Raw genomic sequence first — 22,290 nt, 5'->3', positions numbered from 1 at the left:
ATGTAGAACATAATAATAAATTAATGTGCCATAATTTTATTTGACCTACAAGAAAGCTTTTGATTCTATTTGGCATGATGCCCTTTGGAAAATTCTGCAACATCATTGACTAGACAACAAAATAACATGACTGATTGAATCCCATACTCATCTTTGAAATGATAGTTGAAATCAAGGGGAATTATAGCATTCCCTTTCTATTGGAGCATGGAGTGAGATAGGGGTGCAAATTATCAATAATGTTATTTAACTGCTTCCTCGAATATGTTGTAAACAAAGCCCTGGAGAACTGTAATATTGAAGTGACAGTAGGAGAAAGAAGAATAAACTATCTATGGCTTGCTGATGATATTGATTTTCTAGCAGAAAAAAAATCTTCAGGAAATCAATCATCACAAAATTAGCTTATATTCTTAAAAAATTTGGCTTAACCATAATATCCAAAAAACAATGACAAATATCTGTGCTTCTGACCAAGAAGGAAGTGCTGTAGCAGAAACTGAAAAAAATCCTATTAGAGGATACACCCATGACAAAAAGAAGTTGATCTTTTTAAGTACCTAGGCAATATCTTTATTAAAGATGGCAGATCAACACAAGATATTAGAACAAAAATTGCAAAAGCAACAACAGCACTCCAAAAACTAAAACAACTATGTTCAGATAACAAGCTTACAATTACCAACAGGTTATGCCTTATCGACACACTAATTAATTCAGTACTTCTGTATAGAAGTGAAACTTGGACCCTCCTCAAAGAAGAATGAAAAGAGATCATTGGCATTTGAAATGAGGTGCCATAGATGACTCTTAAAATGCCATACACTGATCACATCACAAATTTTGAAGTAAGACAAAGAATCAGTTCTTTTGTAGTCCAAGATATGACATCATAATTAAAATTTGAAGGAAACAACTTATGTGGCTTGATCATATCAGCAGATCAAATGTCTACTAATGCAAGTTCTTGAAGAACTTATTCCAGGAACTTGAAAAGAGGCAGGCTTAGAATAAACTGAATAGACAATATAAAAAGTTGAACTAGTGCTTCACTTATAGATCTGAAAGTGTCAATCAAGGACTGAATTATCCATTCTTAATGGCTCATCACTCATAAAAAAATAAACCTCTATTTATCTTACATCCTCTTTGAATGTTTTTCTATAAACATACCAATTCCATACACAAAAACAACTTGCAAGCTTGACTTCAGATGAAAATTGCCAAACAGATTCTTCATTATAATCAAAACAATGCCTCATGACAAAATGGCTGATAAGAGTTTATGGTTATTGAAATATGAAGCAGATGTAAAATTTCATCTATGTTTCTTGGGGGGGGGGGAAAAAAGAAAAGAGAAGTGATTTAATAAATCAAGATAAAGAATAATAATTTAATAGTTCTTTTTTTTTGTTATAAGTGCTTCTAAACATTTATAATGATAACGATATGGACAACGTATATGTGCTCCTAAACATATTCAGCACAAATCTCCAGGGTTCTTTAATTAAATTGAATAATAGAGCTGTAACAAATATGGCATGAAAATCAGCAATAAAAAGACTAAACTCATGAAAAGACAGTAACATAGAAAACTTCAACTGCATTTCCAATGAAAAACCTGTTGAACAAGTAAAATATTTTAGTTTAAGGCACAGTTTTTAGTGAAGATGGCATATTAAAAATATAGAAAGAAATATCAGAATAAGCAAAGCTGGTATGGTGGAAACCAGTTGAATAAATTTATATGGAATAAGAGCGACATTAGTGAAAAGACCTTGAGAAAAATTAGAGGACTGCACAGATGGGTGTCAGTGTCAGAAGCATTTAAAAATGAAGATTTTAGGAAGGAGCTTGACATTTTAGCATTAAAGAATATGTGAGCAGAACTAATATAGGGGTGGCATGGTCACTTAAATAGAATGGGAGAGCAAAGCAAAACAGATTATTGATGTTACAGTGGTAGGAAAAACATTTAGAAGAAGACCAAGATCTAGATGTTCAGACCAAGATCTAGATGTTCAAGACACCAAGTTTCAGACAGAAGGCCAGAATGTTAGATATGTCACTATTGAGTGCTGACAAGTAATAGACTAATTTGGAGAAGAATTGTTGATAGGAGATTAGTAATGTAAACTTGATCACATAATATACTATCATAGTAGTCTGAACATCCCTTCAAGGGTACATATCATCAAATTGATTATGAGATGTTGAAAAGGTATATGATAAAATGCCAAGAGAACACACAGTTATATGGTATAAATGAAACATTATTCAGAGCGCTATATATATATATATATATATATATATATATATACACACACACACACACACACACACATACATACATATGCATATACACACACACAGTATATGTAGTATGTATAATTTGTATATGTAAATCTGTTGTTAAACTTGAAGGACGTTCAGATGGTTTGTTGCAAAACCAGGTGCAAGTCAAGGATGCATGCTTGCTCTACTGTTTTTCATCAATTATATGGATTATTTATGAAAGAAATCAGCAAGCAACCTCGCATAAATTGGAAATTTTAAACTCAGTTCTCTACTATATGTATGTGATATTGGCAAAGTTTTCAGGACTCTAAATAAATTGAATAACTGCTATAAGAAATTTGATATGAAAATCAGCAATAGAAAGATGAAAATTATGAAAATAACCAAGGTGAAAAAACGACTTCATTCTCATTTGTAAACTTACAGAGCAAGTAAAACTTGATATTATTTTTTATTCAAGAATATGTGATAATAGTTTAATCTAAGGGGGCATGATCATTTAAGTTAAAATGGGAGAAGAAAGGTTAGCAGAATAGCTATTTGATAGAAGAGAGAAACACCCAGATAAAGATTAAGATCTAGAAATTGATAGTGGCTTAGAAGACCATATTGGACGATTTGACAGTATTGGAGAGCTGACAAATAACAGATTAATTTGGATGAAAATTATTAAAAGGAAGCAGATGATAAAATAACATACCGAAAATTGTGTTGAATTATCATGTCATCTGTCTACATTTTGAGGGTAGATATGATTAAGAATCTAATGTGCAATTTTAATTCCATTATTTTCTATTTTTAAGTTAATTTATATATAATTATATTATTCTCTCATGGTATTTGACTTTTTTGCATGTGTATTATGCAGCTAAAATTGATAGATACCTTATTTGCTGCTGAAAAACATGGTCATTGTCTGTTACCAGTAAATGAATACAGAAGACTTCTTGGTGAGTACTTATAATTTTTCATATATAAATTATTTCGTTTTACTAATCAGTGCAAAATGGACATTCCCTTTCCCCATTTGCAAGGGGGGAGAATATCCCGTAATTTGAATTTAATTAAATATTAATTTTATTAAAGTTAATAAATTTATATTTAATAATAATAATAATAATAAAGCTAGTTTTCTAGTATAACACTAGCACTTCAAAATATATGATGATACTAAGAAATGTCAAAAAGTTACACATAACAAGTACTGCATGCTTCCCACTATATTTCTTTTTTTTTGGTATCATTTCTATCTTTTCCTACCTCATTCTTATTTTTCATCTTTCTCCTTAATGTCTCAAGCTCAGTAGTTTGCTAGTCAAGTAGCTTAGCTTCATAGAAATGTAATTAATGCTATGATAGGACAGTTAATTCTATGTATATAGTGTGCTATGTTGATGACCAATATTCTCTAGCTGGGATTTTGTCTCTGTGTACAATTTTGTGTAAGTGTTTTGTTCTGTTTTGCATATGTAAAATATAACAAACTTCTCCTCAAAAAACAGTCAAGCCTTCTGGTTCCTTTCAAAGGCCACTGGGGGAGAACTTCTGTCCATCCATGTTTCTACCTCTACTCCAACTCCTTTATTGATATTAAGGCAAGGTTACCTCCAGCATTACCAAGAACTGCAGACAACATTTTTCCTCTGGCCTTTCATTAGAAAGAGGTCAGAAGAATCTTGTGTATTATTATTATTATTAGGTAACACCTCCAAGGAGTCCAAAAACTCATTGAGGGGAGAACTTCTGTCCATCCATGTTTCTACCTCTACTCCAACTCCTTTATTGATATTAAGGCAAGGTTACCTCCAGCATTACCAAGAACTGCAGACAACATTTTTCCTCTGGCCTTTCATTAGAAAGAGGTCAGAAGAATCTTGTGTATTATTATTATTAGGTAACACCTGCAAGGAGTCCAAAAACTCATTGACGGGGAGGGCACCTACTCTACAACTTTCTGTCTTCACCACTCAATCCCCAACTACAGCGAACTGCAACTACCATCATCAACAGCATCTACTGCCCACTACCACCACTAGTATTTTCACAATCACAAACATCCATACCCCTGGCAGGATTCAAACCAGTAGCCTTTTGGCTGGAGAGTAGTTACACTAACCACTTAGCCAATCAGGCCGTCACCTAATTAGGATACCAAGAAGTTTTCTAGTCCTGATGGTATTATTCCCCCCCCCCCCCTCAAACACATACAGTTCTGCTTGAAACTGATCCTGAACTAACACCCATCCTGTATTGACTTTACAGTCGTTTATCTTTTATATTCATCTGGTATCAACCCTTCAAATGGAAATTAGCCTATATTCAACTAACTCCAAAGAAAGGAAGGAAATAAAAGCCAGCTATTCAACTATTGTCCCATTGTACTTTCCTCCGTTCTTTTTTAAAATAACGGAGAATGTCATAAACAATCAACTCTTTCACTATCTAGAAGCCCGCCAGTTAATCAGTGACCATAAAATGTCAATTCTGTCCTTTCTCCTTGCCAACATCACCCATTCATGGACCAAGGCTTTTGATCAGATCTGGCATAAAGGCCTGATTACCATATCATGTTATGGTCTGTTGTCTATCCTTTGCAGTTGGGTCTCTGATTTCCTCTCTGATTTTTCACTGTGTGTCACGGTGGATAGCTTCCTTTCTTCTGATTTCCCAACCAATGCCAGAGCACCCCTAGAACTCTGTACTTTCACCTGCTTTCTCCTATTCATAAATGACCACCTCATCACTTACATCAAATCCTATCCACAATTTTCTGACAACAGTTCATCTTTTTCATTCAACAAATCTTGCAATACTCATATATCCCAATATTCAAGTTCTTCCATAATTATTGCTTTGAACACTGATTTTATATTCAGTGAGGTGAGTACAATCTTGTCAAGTTCTCCCCTTTCACCTTTGAAATACTCAATCTTCATGCAAGTTCAGATGCCCTTTCTTGGATTGACTTACACCTCTACTCTGTCCTGACATAAGCACGTCACATTCATAGTCCCCTCTCCCCACCTTACCCCACATTAAAAAAATCTAAGCATGCTTTTCTGCTCAGCATGTTATTTTTCACCAGTGCAACTCCCAACACTGTACAAATCACATGGGGGTGCACCATGGTTCTCAAATTTAGAAAGGTGAGGGGAGGATCTAGAGATGTTGAATAACCTGGATAAGAATTCAGCAGTAGGGACAGATGGGATATCAGCATCTATGCTAAATGAATGTTCAGCTGAACTGGCTAGGTGCTTCACATATCTGTATAATTTCAGTTTCAAGAAAGATCCCATAGGAATGGAAATAATGTATTGATAATCTTGTCAAGTTCATCCTCCTTCATTTTTGAAATGCTCAATCTCCACACAAGATCAGATGCCCCTTCTTGGAAATTCTCTACTAAACACCTCTACTCTGTCTTGGCAAAAACAGAATAGAGATGTAGGTTGATAAGAACTCACATTCAGAAATAGGTTGACAGACAAGTTTTCTTTGCAAGGAACAACATGAATTTACTAAAAGGAAGTCGTGTCTTAGCAATTTGCTCATGTGGTATAATAATGATACTGCTGAATTGGATAAAGGGAATGGATAGGATACAATGTGATACTGTTGGACTTTGCTAAGGCATTTGATAGGATAGCACATGAAAGACTGTTGTATAAATTAAAGAATATGAAATTGGAATATAAGCTGTTGGCTTTGTGGGTAAATGGGTAAATGATGGATAGGTATCAGAAAGTGGTGTATGGAGGGGGTGAATCTGCCAGATTTAAGATTTTCTCACTGCTATGTCAAAGATGTTCTTTCACCTAGCAGTGAGTGAATGGAACATTTTGCTTTGAAGTGGTGAGTGTATTTAGTGTAAGTGAGTTTATGAGAACTCATGTGGGTTACGTATGGGATTCCTTGATGAAGCATTGACTACTCCAGGTCTCTTGTTAATATTATTATCTGATGATGATAATAATATTAACAAGAGAATAAGAGTAATTTTCTGTGGGAAGTTTTTGGTATTGAGACCGCGTTATGATATAAATAAAGAGTTTAATAAAAAAAAAAAATTAAAAAAAAAAATAAATAAATTTTAATTAGCAATTAAAATCCGACAAGTTTCGTACATTGATGTGAATTTTGTAACTTGGGCTGCATAAGCCACACAACAGCACACCCAACCTAAATGGGTACGTGATACCGCTGTTCTATACATATAATTTTAATAAAATCATACGAAAGAAAATTACTCTTGATGCAAATGCAAGTTTTTGTGGTTTAGCAGTTCTGTGGGAAGTTTTCAGTATTGAGACCACATTATAATGTAAATGAAGAGTTTAATAAAAATAAGCAATTAAAATCCGACAAGTTTCATACATCATAATTAATCCTATTTAATTGCTTATTTTTATTAAACTCTTTATTTATATTATAACATGGTCTCAATACTGAAAACTTCCCACAGAACTGCTAAACCACAGAAACTTGCATTTGCATCAAGAGTAATTTTCTTTCATGTGATTTTATTAAAATTTATGTATAGGCATCGCTTACCCATTTAGGTTGGGTGTGTTGTCGTGTGGTTTATGATCCTGCCTATTTTCATAGTTTCGGCCTTGTTATTGCTGATTTTCATGCTAAATTTGTTACAGCTGTTATTCAATTTAGTTAGAGAATCTGGGAGACTTGCACTAGATGTGTTTAGGAGTACAACATCATCTGCATAAATCAAAAAAACTAAGTTTGACATGTCCAACTCTAATTTCAGGCCTAATGCCACTTTCTTTCATAATGTATGTGATCCATATAAATGATGAATAAGAGTGGAGATAATGTGCACCCTTGTCTTACCTCTAATTTTACATCAAACCATCTTCCTGTATTTCCTTCAATTTTAACTGCTGACTTACAACTTAAATATAGACTATGTATTGCTCTGTAATGTTCCATTTACCTTATATAATTATGATATTTTGAAAAGCTTTTCTGTGTGCACCTTGTCATATGCCTTTTCCAGATCTACAAAACTTAAGTACAGATCCTTGTCATATTTCCATGATTTCTCAAGTATTTGTTGTAAAGTGAAAATCTGATCCTGACAATCTCTATTTGACCTGAACATATCTTGTGCTGCTCCAAATTTCTCTTCCACAATCTTTCTCAACCTCTTTTCAATTATGGTTCCATAATTCTTACTTGGAACACTTAGCAGAGAAATTCCTCTGTAATTCTCACATTCAGCTTTATTCCCCTTTTTTATAGATGGGAACTGTTAGAACTCTACTCCAGTCATCTGGATTTAAACATCCTGAACAGGCTCCAAGAATTATGCAGTGCAACCATTACATAATTTTTATACCTTCATAAATAAGCATTTTTGGTCAGATATCATCTACCCCCAGCTGCCTTTCCACATTTCAAGTTTTTGACAGCTTTTTCTACTTCAAGTATTGATATGCACTTTTATTTGCATTCCTCTTGAAAATTTTCTAGTATGGTTCTGTCTCTGCTTGTTTCATATAACAGTCTTTCAAAGTAATTATTCCAAACATCTAGGCTATCCTTATTTTCAGTTTTCATGTCACCTTTATCATCTTTGGCTCCTTTTACAATACACTTTTCTCCATTTCTAAGCTTTTTCAATAGCCTTGGAACATTTTGCCACCTTCCTTTTATTTATTTTCTATGTTCTTTTCAAAGTCATACCATGACTTTCATCACTGTATGCTTTTTGAATCATTTAATGCGTTTCTCTGTACACTCTCGATAAAACTTACCAAGTTTAACACAAAAGTCAATCACAGCTGTCTGTTTGAAACTCATTTTCTGGCCATTTGTCAAAACACACTGTCAGAAGTTTATTTTTCACTTGGTTAGACTATAATAAATTTAGTTTAATCCTTTTTATCCAAGTGTAAGCAAACAAAGTTTGTGCCTGAAAATATCTTCAGGACTGAGGTAAGGTAGTGCAACACCAGGTGACTCTGAACAAAGGTGGACCAAGCTCTCATCACTCCTTGTCCTATAGGTAAATATGACCTCTCCTATTGCTTCTGCCTTAGTATCTCCACGTTTGGGTCTGCCTCCCACTGATGAGACCTCAATAAAGGTTGAAACCAGTCTGGGTAGTGCCCTTCCCTTAATGCATAGCAGTGTACATTATGCTTTGCATTATGGGAGATACTGAGACAAGGAGTGATGAGAACTTGGTCCACCTTTGCTCGGAGTCACCTGGTGTTGCACTACCTTACTTCAGTCCTGAAGATATTTTCAGGTGCAAACTTTGTTTCCTTACACTTGGATAAAAGGATTAAACTAAATGAGAGTCCTGAGAAAGATTATAGGCGTGAACAGATGGCATCAATGGCAATATCATATTAAAAACGAGGATATTAGGAAAGAACTTGATATTGTCAGCATCCAGGAATGCGTTAGCAGAGTTAATCTCAGGTGGTATGGTCACCTAAACAGAATGGGCGAGGAAAGATTAGCAAAACAAGTATTCTCTGCCAGGTTGGCAGCAAAACGACCCAGAGGAAGACCAAGATATAGGTGGATTGATACGGTACAAAGTGCCTTAGACAATAGAAATATAAGATCTGATAATGTTGGAGTCTTGACAAGTAACAGACTGATTTGGAGGAAAATTGTAGATAGGAAGTTAGTAATGATATAATTTTTTCATGTAGTACTATCATATCCTCTACACCCCTTGTGGGTTCATGGCAGGAATTTGATGATGATGACTAAATTTATTAAAACACACTGTCACTCTTGGCACTATAACTCGGCTTCTAATGAAGCAAATGTCATAAACGGTTTACACAACACTAATGAAGGTTGCCGCTTTCGACAACAAAAAGATACAACAGGTGCCGCCTCTAGTTTCGAAAAGTTCGGTTTTCTTTTTGGACAGAGGGTGTGATATCCATTTTTATCCTGCTTAGCACTAAGTAATGGTCACTTCTAATTTCAAATCCTCTGTACACTCTTGAATCTTGGACTAGCATGAAGATGCTAGTCCAAGATTCAATGTAGTCAATGAGGGTTTTCTTATTTCTTGTGTTTTCTCTCCACATGAACTTGTGTACACCTTTATGTTGGAACATGGTGTTCATAATGATTAAATTGCATCTTGAGCAGAAATTCACCAAATACCATTATTATTAGCTTTTCTTCACATTTTCCCAAAATGTTCCTATATATTAGGTGGGATTCATTTCCTACTCTTCTGTTTAGATCTCCAACAAGGACCACCTTTTTCCATTTTCTTTATGCCTGCTGCATGTTCTCATGACTCAAAAATTTTTTCCACTTCTTCCTTAGAAGAACCTTCTGTGGAGCCAACGGCACAAATAAGTTTCATTGTCCATTTCGCCATTTTGAAATGTGCCCACATCACTACTTGAAACTGCCTTCCAATCAAGAAGTTTATCTTAATTTTTAGTGTTGAAGGTTATTGTTAATCCTTTCTTTCCTTCATCATTATTTCCAGAATATGACATCCTATACTTATCATTTATTAATATCTCACTTGTTTTTGTCTTCTTTGTCTCAGTAGTGTCAATTATGTTACATGGCACTTTTCCAGTTGTTCCGCAAGTTCGATTTCCTTTCTTTTAATATTCCATATGTTGATGGTTCATATATTCATGTCTTCTGACTTTGGGTTTATATTCTTCTATTTCTAGATATTGAGTGGAGCTCGTTCCAGTAGCTGACTTTGCACTGTTCTCCATGATTCCCCACTATTTTCATCAGGAAATCAGCAGGGGCCTTGTTTAACTGAGTGGCATCTCAGCTGGCATGAAGTCTCATCGTGTTGTACCATTATATGTACTTGTGGTTTAAGCCAGTAAGAGCATGATTTGGTTGGCTTATCCCCAAATTGCCAGCCCATCCTTGTTTTGTTCAGTACCTAGCAGATACCTACTAACAGGGTGCAAGATGTGAAAGTGAGGATCAGAGATTAGGTCAGACATCCCATTCACTTCTCTGCATTCCTGAAAGGTGATATGGAGGTCTCCTCCCAGTTATTTGACGTTCATTCCCTAAGTGACCCAATCCAAAAATCAAAATCAGTTAAATAATTCATAATAATAATTGTCTGCTAGTAAATAATTTCATACAAGATTTCAGATAAATCAGCATCATTGATATGTTTCCATGTTTAGCGATATTGAGTTAGTTTGCTTTTACCAGATTGTTTGCTGAATATTAATATGCAAATTCTAGCATAGTGGGAAAAAGCTAAATTAAATAATATTATTCTATACCATACATGATGGCATTTACTTCCTTTTCTTGCCTTTCTTTTTCTCCTTCCCTCCTCTCAAATAGATGGTTTTTGCACCCTCCCAAAATTTGAAACTGCCCCTACCCAAGTTGTTGATTATTGTTTTAAATTCTTTTGTTTATATATTCGTTTTTATTTTTTTGATAAGTTACAACAAATACTTAATTAGTTATGTAAAATAAAATATTCATTGTTATTTTCCAGTGTGTGATGTTATACCACTTATTCTGAATTCCCATGTTCAGTTGCCAATGAAACAGATGTTTAGATTATTACAGAAATCTGTTGAGTTTTATATCTGCTATATTACCCAACCAGCAGCCAAAGATGTTGAGCAGTCAAACAGGTAATTAAATATACACCTACTCAATCATGAAAATATTTTTAAAATAATTACTTTATTGATAAATAAACTTCTTATTTTGTTGTTTAATATTTGTCATGAGTTGTTAAGAGCAGCCTTTGTTTATATTTTAAGTATATTCTTTATCAATAACTGCTACCACAGGAAGAAACTGGCAGGCAGATAAAAGCTTTCCATTTCTACTATCCTCCCACATTCTTTCTTCATGAGCATTGTTCCTGGCTCAAGTTTTTTAAATCTGGCCTCTCCACCTTTTCTGTAGTCTTCCTATTGGTCTTTTCTCCTCAAGTTTTATTTCATATAACAAATTCTTCTTCTTGGTATTCTTTCTATATTTTATGTCTAAAACTCTTCAGGGTAATAGTACACAAGCACTTTCTAGTCTCAAAACATTCCTAATGTCTGCATTTCTTATTTTATCTTCCTTGATTTTGCTAACATTGACATCAAAACTTTCATTTCCATTGTGTTTTACTTGTACATTATTTCTTATATCTTCCTGTAACTTATGTGTTAATTCAGCTGAATTTTTTATCTTTCCTCCTTAATTTTTTATTTTATTTTATTTTTTTCATTAGAAACAATATTCTATCATCATTTGATGTTGTCTTTGTGAACTCCCCAAAAGCTTTATTTTTTTAACATAAGTACTTTAACTCTCTCATTCCACCAGTGTTTTTTTTTTTTTTTCTGTTCTCACTTGTTTTTCCATGCATCTCTTCTACTGTTCCTACTGAAAATTTTGCCACTCTTTTTCTTCTACATCATCTGTAATTAACTTATGGACCTTGATCCTCATATTCTTGCTTTACCTTAGTCTGTTTTAATACTGCAGCTTCAGTTTTCTGTCTCTGTTTCTTGTCACATTCTTTCCACACACACATCTTAAATTTAGATGGCTATAAGATGATGATCTCCATCTAAGATAATTGATGCTAAAATTTTGATGTCCATGACTTCCCTGCTCCACTTGTTTTCAAGGATGAAATCTGTTATCAGTTTTTGCTCACCTTCTCAACTTGCGATTCTGTGGTTGTCTCTTTTCTTATATCAACTGCTTCAAATTTTGAGATCATTTATGATGTAAAAATCTAATAACTTTTGTCCTTCATCATTTCTTTGACTAAAACAAAATAGCCCTCAAATTTTTTCTACTCCTGTTCTATCCTCTCCACTATGTGTTAAGATCTCAGATGATTACAGTCTTATTTTGAATTGTACCCTCCAGATGTTTCTCAAATAATGAGAAGCATCTTTCATATCTAAACTTTTTGATGCATATACTTGGAAAAGTGAAATTTATTTTCCATTACATTTCAGATACAATCCTCATTATCCTGTCATTAATGCCATCACACTTTATCAGTCAGTCATTTATTTTTTTTTTTACTGATGATAAAACCAACACCGTTTTTACTGATCATCTGCTCCTTTCCAAGACAAAACATAGTTTCCTCTTAAGCTCCTCTTTCTTGGTTTTCTTTCTTTTTTTTTTTTTTTTTTCACTTAAACCCAAAACATCTAATTCTGTCATAATATCCACTAATTTCTCAACTTTATCTCTAAGTGTCGTTATGTTCAGTGTTCATATTCTTGGTTTCTTTTCTAGCCCAGAACACTTACTATCTATATCCATCCAGTTTTGATTCCTTTGTTTCTTTTTTTAACATTCTTTCCACACACACTTCACAAGACTTCACTTCACTTGCAGCTTCACAAGAGCCCTGTTAGCCAGAATATTCAGAGTTCCTAATGAATTTTCATTCATCATGCATTCCCTACTATTTCCATTGCAACCTCACTTGTCCTTCTGGCTTGGACATGTGTTGGACTTTGTGAGGCTGTATTGTAAGTATAAGGATATAAAATTAATGGACCTATAGAAAATCATGGGATCAACTGTTTACTTTGATGGAAGCTATTTGCAAGAGAGAATGAGACGGGAGGAAGCTAATCTCCTGTCTGTGTGTATGAGCGAATTGCATTTTAATCAAAAATAGATCCAACAATAACTGAGACTATTTATGAAGAAAGAGGAAAATTTCTATATGATGATTTCCTGTTTTCAATTTAGTTGAGATTTTTGCTCATTAGTTCATCAAAAACTGATATTTAATTATTCCAAGAAATCAGAAAACCATACATAATGGTTTTTCAGTACATTCATTTAACATATTATTGTTATCATTTTACAGCAATCCCCATGGAGTCAGCAGATTCATTATGTAAGATCCACTTAACTAGCAATCTCTCATATGAATGGCATTCACACAAATGAACATTTTGTGTGAATGCCAGTCACACAAAATGCAGAACATTCTAGCATTTTGTTTTACTCACCTACCACTCTCCATGTAAAAAGTCTACTCCTTACATTCCTCTTTCCCACACCTTTTACATGACTTCCATGAATGGCCTCTCATTCATCTCCCTCTCACTTAGACTATTTTTATAATCCCCTCGCTAACTTAAGCATCTGTCATATCACCCCTTTTCCATCAATCCGCCAAACTCTGCTTGGTGAATTAATGGAAATTTACATTCCTTCAATCTCTTTCCATTACTAATATTCTAGAGTCTTGGTCGCTTTTCTCTAGATCCCTCTCCAGTGTTTCCACATCACAGTGTAACTAGATAACTAATTTGAGCACAGTAGGCCATATGTAGTCTGCAAAACATGTTATACAGTGGCATAACCATCTCCTTATCTCTACTTGTCAATATACTCCTGATCATACCAGCAATGAAGTGTATAAAATTTGCAACACTTGCAATTTACCCTCTAAAACTTCAGTCCACTGCCAACCATCATACCCAGATCTGAATTGAAAATTCCCAGTCCTGAAGATACTTTCAGGCGCAAAGTTTGTTTGTTCACACTTGGATAAAGGATTAAACTATTATAGTCTAACTAAGTGAAAAATAAACTTTCAACATCTTTCTCTAAATCCAGAGTAATTTAATAAAAAGGTGGCACACCGTTTGGCAACTCCTATAGGTAGAGATGACCTTGCTAATGCTTCTGCCTGGTATCTCCACTTGGGCCCGGCTCCCACTGAAGAGACCTCAATAAAGGTCGAAACTAGTCTGGGTAGTGGCCCTTCCCTTAATGCATAACATTATACATAACCGCAAGGAGATGTGTTTTGCATTATGGGAGATACTGAGATAGGAGTGATGTTAGCTTGCTCCACCTTTGCAACGAGTTGCCTGGTGTTGTACCACCTTACCCCAGTCCTGAAGATTCTTTCCTGAAGATACTAATAAAATAAATTTAGTTTAATCCTTTATCCAAGTGTGAGCAAACTTTGTTTGCTCACACTTGGATAAAGGATTAAACTAAATTTATTTTATTCCAGATCTGAATTTTAAATACTTCTTGAAGAATACAGTACACAACTTTATATCTCTGCACTCCAAAGTGCAATACCTTGCACTTTTTCATATTAAAACTATCTTTGCTATAGAAGTCTATTCAAATCTTCCTGGAAAAGAATTAACATCAACAAACAACTGAAGATCCTTATGCAATCTCCATGAAATATTACTAACAAATAAGTTAAACAGCAAAGCTCAAGAATGTAACCCTGCATTACACTTAACTTCTCTTACAAACTCTCTTTCTTCAGCCACTTTTCTATATAAGATCAGTTTCTGCAAGGTGTTACCACTGGTTACCTTCCTTTTTTGAGACATTGCCCTATTATACCATAACTTGAGATACAAACATATCTCAAGAATAACTTGAGATATGTCTGTTATTTAAAATAACATTTTAAATAACAAGACATTTATTTAAATGTCTGTTAAAACATTTAAATAAATATTTAAAAGAGTTTATATTTAATCATATAAATTTTTTTTTCTACTTCTGGAAAAATCTGTTATCCTTTTATTCAGGGATAAATTAATGACAGAGGTAAGTCACCAGACATATAGATAAACGATAAAAACAAATTCTCAGGGATAGACATCAAAATATCTAGATATTTGTCTCTTCCTTCCATTTTCTGATTATAGATATTCTGTCTGTCTGTTAGTGATATGATGGGAACTCCTGTCTTACCAGACTGAATAAATATGCTTCATCTTAGATTAATTTAACTGAAATAAAAGCAACAGACAGGACTGAAGAGTGTCTTTTCCAATGTTATCTTCAGAATATCATCCACACACACAGAGAGAGAGAGAGCACACCAGTATGCCTAAATACTGAAAAAGTTTAAACGGTGCCTTTGTGGTACAGTTTAAAGAGCAACAGATGTTCTTTAACATGCACACCCAAATTGATCATAACACACAGACAGATACTTATGACTTCAGTTTTCCCAGTAATAATTCTAAACATCAAACCCAACAGAGCTTAAACTGGAAAAGAAAAATGCTTTAACCATTGTGGAATTTAAGGCATTTTGACTTATGGTACGTTATTATTTTTTTGTAGCACTCAGTTATCAGTAGAAAGGTATAAAATGGATGGTCCAATAGAAGAACCATGGGATCAGCTGTTTGCTCTGATGGAAGCAGCAGGCCGAAAACTGAACTGGGAGCTTGCAGATATTTTTGCATCCTCAAGAGGTATTTTTGCTGCTTCAGAATCTCACTGGCAGAGAATTATGTCAGTATTTCAGAAAAAGCCAATGTATTCAGATATAGCTGGAATTGATATTAACATACCTATGAGTGGAAGTAGTAGTGGTTCTATTAGTGATGAAGCTGTTGCAACACATTATAAGCAGGTCAGTTTCATTAAAATATAATTGTAATATGAAATTTAAAAATAAAAAAAAATATATATATATATATATCTTTGGTCATAAATATTTTTCAGACATTTTTAGTGAGGTACTAGAGGATCTCCTCCTTTTCTGTTTGTTTTATTTGTCAACCCTGCTGGACAAGCATAGTCATTAAGAAGTGATTTATGGATTGCCTATTTGTAAAGACAGGCTTCCAATTTGTAGTGGCTATTGTTAATTATTGTTAATGTTTCATCCTGCATAAATGATGCAATGGAAGCTAGTAGCAGCTTATAGCATGGTTCACTGTGCGGAAGTTACACCTCCAAAACAGGGCAAACAATGAAAAGTCAGCTACTGAGAAACCTCAATAGAATTAAATATAGCTACCATGAACATTAGAAGCATTAGTGGAAAAGAGCTTGGGGTAGAATTACAGGAATACTATGTATCATAATTGGTGTAACTGAGACAAAGGCAAAAACAGGTGAGGTTCTGAATAATAATAATAGAATTATAGGAATACTATGCATCATAATTAGTGTAACTGAGACAAAGGCAAAAACAGATGATATATTTCTGAATAATAAAAATAACTGTAAATATTGTTATATTCATTGAGTAGCAATCAAGGAAAGAGTAGCTGTAGTATTCAGTGCTAATAATAAGTTCAACTTCTTGAATGGCAGGTAGTGTCCTGAGTCATACTCATATGACATGCCTTGCAGTGTTCAAACATCTCAAACATGTGGCCTCCCTCGATTAATCCCTGGAGGTCTCTCTTAATAATAATAATAAGTGTCCTGAACACCGATCTCCATAGTATCCTTGAGAGTGAAAGCAATCTAGTCAAGTTCAATGATTCCAAAACATAGTTTTGCATGTTTTCTTGTAAAAAGACCTCAGATCTACTCCACTTACTTTTGATAATGCTCAGCTCAATAATCAAGACCAAATCTCTTTTCATGGACTGACTGACTTCCAAACCTTTCCTGTCACAATCATATCACTTCTATAGCATCAACAGCTTCCAAAAAATTTGGCATCTTTTTTCGACTCAAGATGCTCTATGCTGAACATTTACTTATTCTATATAAATTCCAAATCTGACCAGCATTGGAATACTGCTGTCATATTTGGTGCACCTCAGACCTTCCTAAAAATTCTTGATGATGTTCAGAAAAGGGTAGTTTGGTTGATTAATGACACTTCTCTTACAAACGCTCTTTCTTCAGCCACTTTTCTATAGAAGATCAGTTTCTGCAGTGTTTCTTCTACAGATATTTCCATAGGCATTGTTCAGCAGAACTTGTATCTATTATGCTTTCTATTTCTGCCAGATGTACAGGAACTTGAGCAATAGATGTTGAGAACCTGCTCAACATTCCTTTACTGTCAAGCTGCTTACTCACCAAACCTTATATTCCCAGTCATGTTTCATTCCTTCCATCTCAATTCTGAGGAACAGCCTCCCTCGTGAAGCATTTCCAAGTCTTATTAATTATGGTATTGTTAATAGTGGTATCTTCAGACTGGTTCAGGATAGAGATGACTACAATATTTGACAGTTCAAGAAGATTATCAACAGATTACACTACTTCTGACCCTCCCCACACATGGCATTTGTTTGATATAGACTTTTCTGCCTTTCACATATGGGAGAAATATATTAGAAAAAATTTCAAGAAATGATGGGCAGATTTCAAAATAAGAAACTGGATAGTTAAGACTTATTTGTATCTATTGGTCCTACAGAAGATTTCATTAAGGAATAAGTAGAGAAATTTTTTTGACTCATGGAATATGAAAGAAATATTGATTTATTCATCTAGGAAGCATATGATGAGGTGGTAAAGCAAGGATAGAAAAATTGGTACTTAATTGTAGATGCAAGGAATTATAGAGGTAGTCCTGAAAGAAAACAGCATATCAAAATTTCCTATTATGCAAGTCAGCATGTGCACATGGAATACAGAAAAACAAATTAAGAAAATTAAATTATGTTTAAAAATATGGGAAGACTCTTTCAGAAAAATGCAGGAATATTGAAAAGGCAGCAAAATATTACAGGCAAACCCCAACTTCTGAATACAGTGCGTTCCTTAAATGTGTTTGTAAGTTAAATTTCTTTTTTTCATAAGATATATTGTTAAATTATTAATGAACTTTGAGCATTGTAAATTGTTCAAAAGTGTTGTGTTTGTTAAATTAATTGGGAACACAGTTTATTAACCCATGCAATGTTTACAAGTACGAATTGTTCGTATTGTGAAAGTTTGTAAGTTGAGATTTGCCTGTATTATTATTATTATCATTATGATTATTATTACCATGGACCTCCAGGGAATCAGGGACTCATCAAGGAGCTAAATATCACCCAGACCAGCTGTAAAACCTTTTCGTGAATTCATTCACACTATCTGCACTCACCACCTGTAAAGGCACCATTCTCTGAGAGAAAATCTATCTCTCATCCCCTTCTTCACTGGATTCATTCTCAAATTTCTTGGATGTCCTCTCCCACTTCCCACAAAATTAAAAATTTCATCTACTGGTATCTTTGCATGACCCTTTCATAAATTTGTGGGTCTCTGCCATATCGCTCTCCTTTGTGCCTGTATCTGAGGTCTTCAAATTTGCAATCTGTTCTCATAATCTACACAGTCCTAATATCATCTTTAATACTCTCCTTTATATCCCTACAGTGTATTTGCATCACTTCAGAAACCAGAAGACCAAATCTGTGCACAGTAATCCAGTTGTAGTCATATCAAGATCTTGTGAAGAGATAAAATGATTTCCTTATCCTTACACACCAGTTTTTGTTCAAGCATTACAATCTTTACTATATGGTCTCTGAATTTCAACTTCCCTAACTGGGTCAGTTTCTTCCAGCATAATCCCAGCAATACGCCATAGAATTTCTCATTACAGCAAAGCACATAACTGTACATTTATTAGCATTGAACTGACAGCCATTTTCACACACTCACATTCTAGCCTATTCAACTGCATGTCATCATTTCTGATTACTCTACATATCTTTGCATCATCAGAACCAAGGACTGATTCCTGTGGTACACCACTGATCACCTTAAATATTACAAACTCGCATCCCCTCACACATCACTTTTTGATATTTGTCAGTTAACTATCCTCTTATCCAAGTTAATAGTTTATAATTCAGTCCCATATCTCGCAACTTATGTAACTGCCTTATATGCTGTATCCTGTCAAAAAAAAATTTAGCCAAGTCCAGAAGTATCCTAGTGTATCCATTCTGTTTTACTGCCCTGAATCATAACGTTATTATATAATGTGAAATTGCTCAATCATGACCTTTCCTTAGTGTAAACCTACACAAAGTATAGATTCTTTGTCAACCCATTTTTGTATGCAAGCTCTTACCAACTTTTTCCAAAATATTCACCATTCCAAAAATATTGATAGAGTTAGACATATCAGTCTCTGCACCACTTTTATGCAATGGGATTATCATACTTTCTTTTGACTCCTGTGAAATCATTTCATAGGCATAGCCAGTTGATCTGAACACATTCTTTTAGCATTCATGCTGATATCCCATTGGTTCTTTTATCAAATTCATATTAAGTTTATGCAACAGCTCTAGTACCTCATCTCATATACAACATTTCTTCCTCCAATATACAGGTAGCTTTTAGCAAAATGGGCGCTCATTAGTTTAACATTCTTTCACATTCATTCTTTCTAATAAACATTTATACATAATCGTCTATTAGTTTTGCTAGTTGTAAATGTCTAGCTTTGTCAAGACGAGAAAGGTTATGCTAGTATTAAATGCAAAAAAACAAAATTCTTTTGTGTTTTGCATTTAATACTAGCATAACCTTTCTCGTCTTGACAAAGTTAGACAGTTACAACTAGCGATACTAGTAGACAATTATGTATAAATGTTTATTAAATCCATGGTCTTAAAAATCAAATAGTATGTTTCATTCATTCTTTCTTTTACTTTCAATGTAATAATAGAGTTCTTTTGGATTGTCTTCAGCTTGTAGAGCCAGTTTCTTTTCATACTTGCACTTAGCTTTCCATGCAATAGTTGTACCTGTTCTAGCCTGCTCCTTGTAATTTTCAAACTGACATCATCCTTAATGCACACAGTTCCACATCATCTTTTTCTTAAGAATTTCTTACTTAATATGATTGCACATCCATTTCGTTCCAATTCTTTTTATTTCTTGCACTCTAGGGACAAATTCTAATATTGCATCATTGATGTAATTTTTAAATAGTTCCCATGCATTGATGATATCTTTCCCATCTGTCAAACTGATACCATGGATCTTACCTAGTATTCTCCTCAGTTGGTCATCATTTCCTGCTTTGATTCAGCCTGCAACCTTTTCTAAATGAAATATCCATATGCTGAGCCATTTTTCAGGTTAGTATATCATGATCACTGTCACCAAATGGAGGCAGAACAGTTACATCTTCTACTGAAATCCCCTCTAAAACTATGATCAGGTCTAATACCCTTTGACGTTGAGTTCCTTCTGTCACATATTGCTTAAAGAAGTTGTCAAGCAGTTCAATAAATTCATCCTTTCAATTCATGAAATTTCAATGCTACCCAGTCAATATTCAGATAATTAATGTCTCATGATTATTGATCATTTAGTATCCATTAGGTTTATTTGGAGATGCATTTAATCATCACTAGCAGCTGATCTACTAGGTCTGTAGTACTCCCCCCCCCCAGCACCCATCATGGATTTGATGTATAGCTTTAAACTCACTACTACATGAAAAACTGTTAATAAATTGCAATCATAGCTATTTATCCTCGCTGTATTCAGTTTATCCAATATACTTAGCATCACTGTCCCCCTCCTTTGTTTTTTTTTTTATTATTATTATTAAATGAAACTTCAGGGAGTCAAGAACTCATCATACAAGATATCAAGAGAAAAAACTGTCCAAAACACTACAGTTATATGGTGTAAATGGAATATTATACTGAGCAATACATAGTCTCTATTTAAGTTGTAAGTCAGCAGGTATGAGAAAAGGGTGCACATTATCTCCACTATTTATTCATTTGTATGGATCACATTATAAAGGCAACTGGTGTTAACTTGATATCAAAATTGTAAATGTGGACTTTATTACTGATGATGTTATACTTCTAAATAAATCCAGTACAAGTCTTCAAGATTACCTGGCTAAATTGAATAACCGCTGTAATAAATTTGGTATGAAAATCATCAGTAAAAAGAAAAATACTATGAAAATGGGCAGGAACACTGAAAACATCTGCTATATCCTGAATAGAGAATCTATAGAACAAGTAAAACATTTCAGCTGATATGGTAAGAAGTCAATAAATGTGTATGAAATAAGAGAGAAATTTGTCAAAATACTGCTGTATACAAGACTGTTCAAACCAGTTTTAACTTACTGATATAAAAGCTTGGTTAGAAATAAAATACTTGATTGAAGACTGGAGGCCACAGATATAAAAGTTATGAGAAAGATTAGAGGAGTGAACAAATGGAATACATGTCAGTATCATATTAAAAATGGGAGTATTAGGAAAGAACTTGACTTTGTTAGAATTGAGGATTATCTAGTAGAGCTAATCTCAGATAATATGTTACAGAATTTTCCAATGAAGATATTACTGAATAAATAGTGAAACACAGGGTTTGAAGTCACATGGAGGTTGAAGATGTTGTTAAACAACATATTTTTAAACTGACAACATTTTTTTTTAAATTCTCTCTCTCTCAAGAAAATTTTTTAATTTCTGATTGTAACTTTTTGCAGTTTCAAGCCTTTGCTTAATACTACATAAATACATAACAATTTTTACATAATTATAAAATGCAAATTTCTTATAAAACAGTGATAATTTAGACCTGCTTAAGTTTCATTTTCTCAAGTTATTTTAAATTAAATATCTTTTAAAACTACAGGTTTTCTTTTGTGCAACAGTGTTATTCTTACGATGTCTGTATCATTTTGGAAAAGTGATAAATCCTGATTGGTTTACAGGTAATGTGTATTTATAATTTGTAATATTTGTTAAATTGCCTATATTCATGTGCATGAGCGCATGCACACACACACACACCATAAATAGACATCAGGTCCTTAAGAGTTTCACTAGTTTGATAGATTCAGTATAATTAGGTATTTACAGTCTTCACTAAAAACTGTGAGTGAGCTGTGCTAATTTGAGTATAATAATTTCATGTAGAGCTGAGCAACCTAAATGTATATGCAGGCCTCCAGAACTTCCCTGCATGCCCCCTCCTCCCCTGCTAATTTCATGTACACAAAATAAATAAATAAAATATTGATATTTTCAAACAGCTCATAATATGACTAATTTCTAGTCTAACATAAACATTAATATTTTTTTATTCCATCAGTGTTGTCAACTTGAACATAAATTTTGTAGCCTTCATAAAAAAACTTTTTATTCACTTCTAGGAAATAAGCAAGACTGTTTTAGCCCTATCTAACTGGAGACTGAGTGGGCACTTCAACCTCCACCAGTAGCCCATCACAGATAGCTGGCCCAAGACTATCACTAATTTTAAGTA

The 22,290-nt window shown here is 33.9% G+C and overlaps 1 protein-coding gene across 1 annotated transcript in view; it reads left to right on the top strand.

Moving 5' to 3' along the window:
• The window catches only part of IntS10 (integrator complex subunit 10), a 212,196-nt gene that overhangs the window by 52,532 nt on the left and 137,374 nt on the right, over positions 1–22,290 (top strand). The window contains exons 6-9 of the mRNA XM_090403768.1: positions 3,167–3,248; positions 10,799–10,940; positions 15,403–15,697; positions 21,658–21,736. Coding sequence (XP_090259894.1) covers positions 3,167–3,248; positions 10,799–10,940; positions 15,403–15,697; positions 21,658–21,736 — 598 coding nt within the window. The remainder of the gene's footprint in view (positions 1–3,166; positions 3,249–10,798; positions 10,941–15,402; positions 15,698–21,657; positions 21,737–22,290) is intronic.

This window comes from Typopeltis vanoorti, chromosome 14 (genome assembly GCF_054136105.1).
Source record: "Typopeltis vanoorti isolate ZY-2024b chromosome 14, IOZ_Tvanoo_1.0, whole genome shotgun sequence".
In the NCBI taxonomy this organism is placed as follows: Eukaryota; Metazoa; Arthropoda; class Arachnida; order Uropygi; family Thelyphonidae; genus Typopeltis; species Typopeltis vanoorti.
The sequence above is the reverse complement of the archived record's forward strand: the minus strand, read 5'-3'. Positions and strand labels throughout refer to the sequence as shown.